Source organism: Patagioenas fasciata, chromosome 2 (assembly GCF_037038585.1).
Source record: "Patagioenas fasciata isolate bPatFas1 chromosome 2, bPatFas1.hap1, whole genome shotgun sequence".
NCBI lineage: Eukaryota > Metazoa > Chordata > Aves > Columbiformes > Columbidae > Patagioenas > Patagioenas fasciata.
In genome coordinates, this window is record NC_092521.1 from 163,101,548 (window position 1) to 163,112,276 (window position 10,729).

General features: G+C 40.2%; 1 protein-coding gene across 2 annotated transcripts in view; it reads left to right on the forward strand.

Annotated features, from left to right (window-relative positions):
- Positions 1 to 9,472, forward strand: part of ACVR2B (activin A receptor type 2B) — a 110,152-nt gene extending 100,680 nt beyond the window's left edge. For both annotated transcript variants that reach the window (XM_065830815.2, XM_071805340.1), the window contains exon 11: positions 439 to 9,472. In XM_065830815.2, coding sequence (XP_065686887.1) covers positions 439 to 633 — 195 coding nt within the window. In that variant the 3' untranslated portion in view covers positions 634 to 9,472. The remainder of the gene's footprint in view (positions 1 to 438) is intronic.
- The last annotated feature ends 1,257 nt before the right edge of the window (positions 9,473 to 10,729 follow it).

Genomic DNA, 10,729 nt, shown 5'->3' on the forward strand with positions numbered 1-10,729 from the left:
ACTGAGAAGAGCCTGGCTCCATCCTCCTGACACTCACCCTTTACATATTTATAAACATTAATGAGGTCACCCCTCAGTCTCCTCTTCTCCAGGCTCCAGAGCTCCAGCTCCCTCAGCCTTTCCTCACATGGGAGATGCTCCGCTCCCTTCAACTGTTGAATCTTGGGATGTATGTTGATATTAAAAAAGTACTATTTGGGCTATGAAAAAAAGCAGGGTGTGACCAAACCCTACAGCTTGAGAAAGCAGAAGCATAAGAAAACCTGAAAACCTATATTTAATGTAATTTTTAAAGCTAATCTCATAATTTCCATACCACGGAGAAAATATTATTAGTTCTTCTTTAGGGCTTTAAGCAGACCTCCCTGTCCGCTGCAAGGACAGGGTTTTGTCCAGATGTTGTCGCTGAAGGTGCTTTGTCCCCCTTGTTGTCCGCAGGGCTTGGCGCAGCTCTGCGTGACCATCGAAGAGTGCTGGGACCACGACGCGGAGGCTCGGCTCTCGGCGGGCTGTGTGGAGGAGCGCATCGCGCAGATCCGCAAATCCGTAAACGGCACTACCTCGGACTGCCTCGTCTCCATCGTGACGTCCGTCACCAACGTGGACTTGCCGCCCAAAGAGTCTAGTATCTAAGTTCCTGGTTCACTCTTGTCTTTCCGGACTCAGTGGATTTAAAAAAAAATATGGAAAAAAGGAAAAAAAAAAAAAATACACACAAAACACAAAAATCCAACAAACACATGAATGCAGCTGCTATTTTATCTTGACTTTTTATTATTATTGTTATTATTATTATTATTATTATTTTGGATTGGATCAATTTTACCAGCACATTGCTCTACTGTATTAAAAAAAAAACGGACATTTCAGCAAGCATTCAGGTGCCGACTAATGAATGCAGAAAAGGTGCAGGTACCTCAGAACCTCAACAAACTCACTTCAGTTGTTTTCTTTATTTGATTCAGTTTTCTGGTTTTCTCTTTATTGGTCTGTCTTCTGAGCGGAGCATCTGTGACATAAAGGAAAACCACCCACCATCTTAGAAAACGCAATGCTGCAAACTGTGGAGGAAACTTAAGACTGTTATATAAAGAATACACCTTCCTCAAAAGGATTTTATCCCCCCCCCGTTTTGTTTTGGTTTCGGGTTCAGTTTCTTGTTTTTTTTCGGAAGTGAGCTTCAAAAAAAAACAGCAGATGTGTCTTTTACGGATCTAACGGGTGTCATTGTAACATGGAAAAAAAAAGAAGTAACTGGGCGGAGAATGTTGATTCTTGATGGTAGAACTGAAGGGGGGAGCGTAGAATAGGGGTGGGGAGAGTGATGTTGGACTTGGCAGCATTTGGGGAAACATCATTTGCTATGGAGCTACTTCTCAGGTAACCATTAGAGGAGGGGAAGGACATTGCTGGGCAGAGTATTAACGGCTGCAGCGTATGGAGAAAGCGGAGTTAAAAAGCCAGTGGGTGTAAGCAAGGCGCTCGATCTTGCTTCCACCAATATCTCGGACTCGGGTGGTAAAAGAACAAAGCAGAACTATAATTACCTTTCACTTTTTGACTTCAGATACTAATGGGAAGGACACTTTTAAGCAGTGTCACTGGAAGAAGTGGGAAAGTGCGTTCTCAGAAGCACTTTGTTAAAATACTGGAAGACGGGAGAACTTTTGCATCGGGCTCTACGCGCGAGTCAGTTCAGGAAATTTGGCCTGGGGGTTGATTATCCATCGGCCCAAGCTACCGGTGCAGATGGTGAAAAGAGGAAAAGTGCTAAAATTTGGCTCTGTATTTTTAATTATGTTTTAATTTGGGGTCGGGGGGTGGAAATACCTGAGGAGGTGGCTCCTGTAGCATCCGAGAAGCCAATGAGCCACCCGGTTGCTGAGCAGCCGCTGTGATTATCGCAGCATCTCTCCGAGTGGTCTCTTTGACGCCGCTTTCTCCTTACGAAACTCCAAATTACGTCTTCAAGTGGTGCATATTCTGAAATAACCGTTATTCTTGTTATGCCATAAACTTGCTCTAGTCAGTGAATGTTCCTAATGCTGCTGATTCAACATTGAGATATTTTTTTAATTTGCAAAACATGCAATGTTTAAAAAAAAAAAAATAGAAAAAAAAACCTTAAAAAAAAAACCACCACAAAATACACACACACGTTACGTGGCTTCCGAGGTTTAAGCTGAAACAAACAAGAATTAAAAACTTCATGACCACAGACCACCTCAAACCAGAAATACCTCAGAATTTTCTACTTGTATGAGTTTTATTATATATTTTGTTAGTTGTGTTGTCTTGTAGTGAGTATATTTTAATGTAAGTTGGCTTTTATGACAAGGGAGTTTTAAAAAAAGACAAAAAAAAAAAAAAACAAGAAAAAAAGTTCCAAAATCTTTTAGGAAGTGCTACCATTTTTTTTGTTTGTTTGTTTTATAAAGCACCATTGTAAATAACTGTATACAGTTGTAGAATAACTGCCTATATAAGGTACCTGGGCATTATTCACTCTTATTTGTGAAGGCTGTTTTCCATCCTGTGTTATTATTTTGGTCTGTTTTAGTGAAAGGACAGTACATCTTTTTATTTTATTTTATTTCTTTTATTTTTTTTTTTACATTGAAAATAGCATGAATTCTGTGTGTTGCTAGACTGACAAAGCTACATCCATTGGATGCCAGAACGTCTAAATTTTTCTTTGCATTAAGCCAAAATGCAGTCCTGAACTAATCACCCTCTAGCGAAAGTGTAAGAAGTCTGTATTATATAAATGAATTGGACTTGTTGCCACTGCCAAATTGTCAGCGTGGCGCACCCTTGCGCAGATATAATTTATTAAGCAAGCAAAATTGCTAATTGGAGAAAATATAAAGAAAATTGAAATATATTTCTTGAAAAATATAGCTTTAAAACCCAGAGGTCACAAATGAGGACGCGGTCCTTTATCTTGAAGAGACATTAAGATAATTGCCTTAATTTGTCTATCTGAATAAAGTCTTAACCTATTCTTTCAAGTTACTGAATGTATATTGCATATGAGTGTGTACACACATGTAACTGTATTTCCGTGTGTAGGTTTTGGAAGTTTCTGTTTCTTAATGTGCTTCTGTTGAGAACACCTGAACAAAACCAGACAGAACGAGCCCATTTGGACCCAGCCGATGGCCCCGGTGATATTTGGCATCGTCGGGGCCGATGCCGCAACACACACCTATGCTGAGCATTAAGCGCATCGGTCGCTCTTCTGGCGTCGTGACATTAAGCGCTTAACGCTGGGCGTAGTCGTGCAGGTTTGCAGGATCGGTGGCTTTCATGTTTAATACATTTCTGCACTGAGATTTATATAAAAAATGTGACTATGTTTTAGAAGTGAAGTGATGTAAGGGTTGGGGTGGAGCGTAGAAGCAGTTGGGATGGAGTGAATCTTTGTTTCGAGGTGAGTTTGCTCCCGTTTCCCGCGAGCGGGAGCCAGCTCATGTCGCTGTAGAAAGAAAAAGCTGTACTGTCTTTTAACTGTTAATATCTGTTTGCTGTTCTGGATTTTTTTCCTTCAGCATGATGTATGATGGCTAAAACAGGCTTATTACAGCAGTTGCTTTTAATCCTGATTTCTTTAAGAAGCTTTAAAAGTATTTATTGAAAGTGCCATATGATTTTAATAGGCTATTAGACAGTCTCTGAAATGTTCTCCTTTGAGAAAGCATAAACAAAAATTCTCCACGTGTAGCTTATCTTACTGCTGGGAACTGCGCGACCGGACAAACTTTGACCAAATCTTGATTGTAAAGTGCTAAATCTTCCCTGGTGTAATGGTTCCTTATAGATCATCTTGTCAACAGGATTCAGAAACTTGATTTTTAAAAGAATTTCCAAATTGTGTGTGTGCTCAGTTAGGCATTTTAAATGTGTGTAGGTATGTATGTCTTGCTATTGCAGCAGAGAAGGAAATCCTGAACTTTTGCGTATTTACAGGTTTGTACCAGTTTAGCTAAAGTTGTTCTTTTAGACTGGTATTTATTTATTTTATTAACAAAAACAAGCTCTGATGAATTTATTGGTCTTTCAGCACTAGAGCTGTCAAGCAAGTAGCTTCCTCACCATTAATCTAGCATTTGAACTCTCATTGACACTGTGATTTTGGTTCTGTTCAGTACTGCAGAGGTTTTTTCCAAGTCAGTAATCAGGCACATCCATAGGTGTAGCTGTAATTAGCAGTTGTGGCTCTTTTCCTCTTAACGCTCACTTGAATGTGACGGATACAACATCTCTCTTGTTACTTCCCAAGCACGAAATTTCACTTCCCATTCAGCTCTTCAAACACTTTGCTGTGGAATTTTATTGTTGACTTTCCTCTCTTGTCTGGCAGTTCTTGGATATGCCGGGTAGAAATTCTCCTTGACTTTAGGAACCAGGGTTCCCATCTGTCTGGTGTAACTCCCTTTAGGAATTTACTGCACTGGCTGGGCTGGTTTCCTAGGTGGAGAAAGTTTGAGTTCATATTTTGAAACTGGAAATACCACAGGAACTAAAATTGGGGGGTTTTTGAGACGACAGAGCTGTGATGTGCTGATGAAATGGCATTAGTATGGCAAGACTGGAAATTGTATGTGGCTCATGTTAAAATATACGTGCATGTTGTAAGAGGTGGCTATAAACCAGTCTAACCATCTAGTTCAGTAGTATTAGGCTTATTCATTATGATTAAGGATTTTAGCTAGTCCTGATCATAAAGTTTTCTTTACTTAAAAGCAAACTACTTTTTACTCTGCCTGGTTCTTCAGCTGAAACTCTCTTACAGAATATACTATGCTAGATAAAGTTATACCTATGGAAATGCCGAGATCTTTGTGTATGTTTGTTACGAAGAGAAGGTCCCTCAGTGCTCCCCAGTAACTGCACTGTGTTTTACGTGGATCTCCTGCCTCGCCGCTGTTTCCACATGAAGTTGTTGGGTTTCAGTCGAAGCAACTGCTCAGTGCAGTGTTGCTGGGGGACATTTCCAGGTTGGCTGGGTCAGGCCTCACCGTTAGGAATCCTGATCCCCATAATATCACAGCACAGAAACCAGAGAACACACGTTTTATTCCTCTTGTGCTACTTTGGAGGCAGACTGTCAGAACTTGCCGTGTTTCACAGGGAAAAGATCTGGTTTCACTTAGTATGGAAATAAACTCATATTGCAGAGGAAGGTGGTGGTTGCTGATGCTGTGACCGTGCTGGTGTTGCAGTCCTGTTCAAGCCACACTCCGCTTAAGAAGTCGCTAAGCAGGAAGTGTCCCACGAACTATTATCATTTTTACATGCAAAATATTGTTTTGGTAACATTGTAAATAAAATAGACTATATAATAGAAGGAAATAATGACATTTTTACTTTTTTACTTTCGGAAAGAAAAAATATATATATATTTTAGTTACATATACAAACAAAAATTCTACATTGTGTGAGAATTCTTTTATACCACAAATTATTTTTGTAATGTCTAATATGTTTCTGCAGGGAAAAGGGAGAATTGTCTGTGTATGCACAGCAGATAAATAAATAAATATATAAAATGTTTAAATTCCATGTGCACTACGTCAAAGTCTAGAGGATAGAACAAGTTTAGCCTGAAACCAAGTTGAAGAGCAAGTCTGGATGTACTTGGACATGCTTTGAGGATGGCACTGAGCATATGTTTAGGTTATCTTGCATGTCACATCCCTTTTGCTAAAGATGCTTATTGCTTTCCTATGACCATCTTCAGTTTCACCAGGAAGAGTTTTTTCACGTTTTCATGCGAGTGTCCGTGTGTGAGCCGCGTGTCTTTTGGCGTATGCCGAGATGCTGCAGTGAGTTGTGAAGTCAGGATGTTCAAGAATTTACCGAGACCAAATAGCCGGGCTGATCTCGCTCGCTGCCATATCCGTTTATAGCAGCTGCGTCTGCTGCATTGACAATATGATCTGTAAGGAGCTGTTGCCAGTAGAGTCTTGATAAAACCAATTCCCAGAAGTTCCTTCTCTCTGAAGTGATACAACTAATCAGGCTTCACCAGAAAACGGAGATACATGCTCTGTGTTCCCAGCGTCAGATTTGATGGCCTCGGTCGAAGGCACTAAAGAAAAGGAGCGCTGTCATGTGCGAAGTCCTGCTTTGAAAAAGAGCATTGCAAATTTGTGCAAGCAATCCAAAGTATTCTAAAAGTATTAAAGAAAACAAAGTTAAAATGTATTATTTTCACTTAAGCTAACTTTTCCCATTGGACGGAAAATTCACTCCAATTTTTTTGGTTCCCTTAACCTTGACAGCACGGTGTCAGTAAGAGTTACTGGAAAAAAAGCTTTAAACCAAACAACCCATTGCGCTACCTTGAAACCTGTTTGACAGCAGTTTGCCTTTTGAATTTAGTGCTTCAGCGACTCCGAGCAGGCTCCTGCAATTGCCGAGTCCTGCATCCGTGTTCTGGGTGAAGTCGTGTCCCTGTGGAAGCCAGAGGGAGACTTGACATCCAGTTCTGTGGGACCAGGAGTGTGTGTGTGTTCCTGGAGCACTTTCTGGTCCCTCACTTACCATGGGACTTGTTTTTTTAACTCTAGTTTTAAGGGTGACGCTCGGTTCCCTGACTGAAGTTGTAACCTATCGACTAAGCAGTAATCCTTTTTGTCAGGACACTTCCACGGAAAGAGATCACACTTGTGTTATGTCCATCCAGCTGTTCTGAAATGTAATGCTATTCTGTTGTGCCTTTATTTTGCCATGTAAAAGCAACTGCTGTAAACTATTTTTTTTTCCTTTTACAAGTTTTTTCGGTCTGAAAAAACACTTTTCATTGCCCAGCTGTTATTTCTGGATACAGTCTGTGATCCAGGTATTTCAAGAACCAATTACCTCAAACCTCACGTTAAACAGTGTTGCTATCTGGATTCTTCTTGATACTACAATATCGTAACATACACAAACAGGAACCTTGCTATTTATGGGTGTTTATGTATATGTATCATATACATATATACACGTATCTCTATGATACATATATGTAAAGTGACCCCAAGGACTGAAGGAAAAAAGCAAAACTTTTGTTTTCCACCATTGAAACCAAAAGGGCTTCTCTGAAGCTTTATAATGGCATTGTGCTGGATATATATCAAGAAAAGTGCTTCCTTTGTTAGCCTTTTATTTCAGTATTCGAATGGGGCAGATGATGTGACAAAAACCCTTACTTCTGCATTTTTGGGCCCATTTTGAAGCAGAGGCCTCTTAATCTTTCCAGTTGTTAAAACAAAACAAAACCTCAGTGTACAACATTCCAGTACGGTTAGTATTGCAAAACTTTAGCATGTTCTGGGAAGACCTTACAGTGTCTCTTTTTCTGAAAAAGAAGGCATTGGCAGTCCTTAATTCAACTTTCCCATTGTTTTGAGGAACTGAAGTTTAACCAGTAACCATCAATTAAAATCCTAATTCAGTAGTGGCTGGCATCTCTGTATTACCACCCCTGTTAAAAGACCAAAACCAAAAAGCCCAAATCCAACCCAAACCAAAAATCCAACCATGGCTGAGGAGGTTGGAGCATTTCAGAGCTCCTGAAGGTGGACTTTGCAGCAGAGCAACTTTGTGCACAGCAAAAACCCAATGTGTTGGCAAGACCTAGAACCTGCCTGGCCCTTTTTCCAACTGTCTTCTCCCAAGAACCTCCTCATAAAAGCAGAACTTCAGCCATGCTGGCTTCTCCTTAATGGTACTTTGCTGAAGAGAATTCTGTTCAGGATAGGGGATGGGAGCAAAATAAAAATTAGACCATTCTTTTCAGTAACATTTTAGTCTACATGTTCCGCTCCTAAATATCTCTTTTTAAATAATGTATCAATTTAGCTGATGCAACATTACAATCTGTATTTTACTTGGACAAAATAGTAGCTGTCCAATCCAAATAGTAATTAATTTACAATTAGTAGTGATTAATTTAAAAAAAAAAAAAAACAAAACAGGAAGAAAAGGAGAGCTTTCTCTTTCCCCCTTTTTTCCCTGACTGTCTAATGTTTTTGCAGCTATTGAAGGTTTATTATTATCTTTGGTAAATCATTTACAAAAGCCCTAAAATCTCCCGGATGGAGGCATTTTGCAATGCTACTGGCCTTCCAATGGAATAACTATGATGCAAAAGGCGACCTGTTGGTGGATGAGAACTGAAGGAGGTGGTTACTGCAAACTAAGTAACATTCTTGACCTCGATTCTATGCCCTGAATCCGCACAATGCCATTGTCAATCTGTTCCAACTATCCGCTTATGAATTCTGCATGATCCTCATGATAGAGTTGAAAGCCTGATCTTTCACCTGTTAATGTTTTTCACGTTCATCCTTGAGTTTGACAAATTTTATACTGTAAAGTTGACTTAAGTACAGTTTGATGTCAATTCTTGTGGAAAGAGCTTTCTGCATGTACCATTAGACACATACAGTTAAACAACACAGCATAGTACAAAACTCACAAGCAAACGTTTTGGCACCAGCAGAAAGAAATCTCACCCTAACCATTCGTCATTTTAAAGCATCTTATTGTAAGTTTTACCAGCTACTTCTAAATTTGTGCTTTATTTAAAGAAACAAAAATCCTAAGACTTGTCTAGCGTAGTGAAATATGTGTATATCAGTTTTAGGATAAATAGCTAAGTCTTATTACGCTGTGTTACTTAACTTGTATATATAGAGTATACATAAGAGTTTGCAGTAACCTGTTTCTCCAGGATTTCCAGTTTGAATGGATTTAAACTCAAACTATGAGATTAAGTAAATGATTTAGAAGATTGCAGAATAAACTGAGTGTAAATTACAGGAAGCTCTATCAGATGGTGAAATAATTTTTAAAGAGTCTTTTGGTCCTTGGCTCAAATTCAATAAGTACTGTTTGTATACCAAGATATGTGAAATGTAAATGTTGTAGGTTATATTTCACTCTTGTAGCTATAAAAATGTAGAACAGAGATAGCTTGTACTACTGAGTTAACAAAAGTTATACTAAAGTATCCTGTTAAAGAAAAAGTATACAGAGAGTTAAGCTCGTTGCTGTAACCCCTTTTGGATTGAAGTGTGCTGATTTTTTATATATGTATATTATATATATATATTCTGCAAAAGTATATATATATAAAATGTATATATAAAATGGCCTAATGCAGACATCCATTGTATTGCAGTTATGAAATGAAGACATTTTGACAAGAACATTGTATCATAGTTCATGAATTTGCAGTGGATCTTTGTTCCTTTTTACTGTGGTATTTTAGAAATGAGTCTCAAGTTTGACATTAGATCTGCCAAGTTGGAGTTTTGCTGCTTCAGCTTTGCACTGGGTGTCCGAATAAACCAGTATGAATGTAGTATTTGCCCTGTGTGAAGCAGCTACACCCCAACAGATAGGAGGAAAAAAACTAGAAAGAACTATTTCAAGTTTATCTTTTTGTATATGAAAATAAACAGTAAATTACAAATAATTGCTTCTCTTGGTGGTGCGACGTTTAAAGTAATTGGTATTTTATTGTCTTCGGCATCTAGCTGGAATATTTCTATTTTTTATAGAAGAATGTTTTGGTGTTTTAATGGTATCTCTGCTATCCAAAATCCCTAACAAGATCCCCATAGAGACACAGCTGGGGTCTCTACTACACATTATTTCCCAAATCTTTCAAAGGGAAAAAGACAATTGGCTTGAATCGCTGAGTCCTTTTCAGCACATTGCCTCTTGCAGCCCTGTGGTAACGCTGCGTATCGTTCCCAGTGAATAACTGTTCGCACGGAGCGTTACACGCACGTTAAGCTGTATCAATACAAAGTCCAGCAATGTAGCTGCGACTGCCAGCGATGGGGCGTTTAAGCTAAAAATGGGTATTTCCTGGGGGACTGTGGGCTGTTGGCAAACTCACAAGTGCTGCGGGGTTCCCAGTCAGGGAAACGGCCTCAGCGTGAGGTACCTGCTGTCAGGGCGAGCATCAGACCTGGGGCGGATGCACCTTCCACATACTATGGGATTTTTTTGACTACAAAAAAAAAAAAGCCTGAGCTCCTTGTACTCATAGCAACCCAGTGAGCTCTGTAATCCCCACAACATGAGACAAGAAGATGCCTTAAGCCATAAACAAGCATGGCCGGACCAGTCCGGGCAAGCTGCCTGCAGTGAAGTGACTGCGTGGTGACACAGCCCTCAGGTTTTGGTGTTTTCCATTGCTAAACTGGTCCCTTTTTTCAGAAAAAAAAAAGCATCTTGCTTGGTGCTAGGCGGGAAGTGCTTCCAGTGGACCCACATTAGGTCAGTGTTGTTGGTGAAGGGTTTGGAGGGGATTTAGCTGTATGAGGAGCAGCTAAAGCCGCTTGGTTTGTTCAGCTTGGAGGAGACTGAGGGGAGAGCTCATGGCGGCCCCAGCTCCTCACGAGGAGAGGAGGAGGGGCAGGGCTGAGCTCTTCTCTTTAGTGACCAACAACAGAACCCGAGGGAATGGCAGGAAGATGTGCCAGGGGAGGTTTAGGTTGGACATGAGGAAAAGGTTCTTCACCGAGAGGGTGCTGGACACTGGAACAGGCTCCCCAGGGAGGTGTCACAGCCCCAAGCCTGACAGTGTTCAAGAAGAGACTGGACAACACCCTCAGACACACGGTGTGAACTGTGGGGTTGTGCTGTGCAGGGACAGCAGCTGGATTCCACGATCCTTGTGGGTCCCTTCCAACTCAGGACATTCTGTTATTCTAATGTGAAT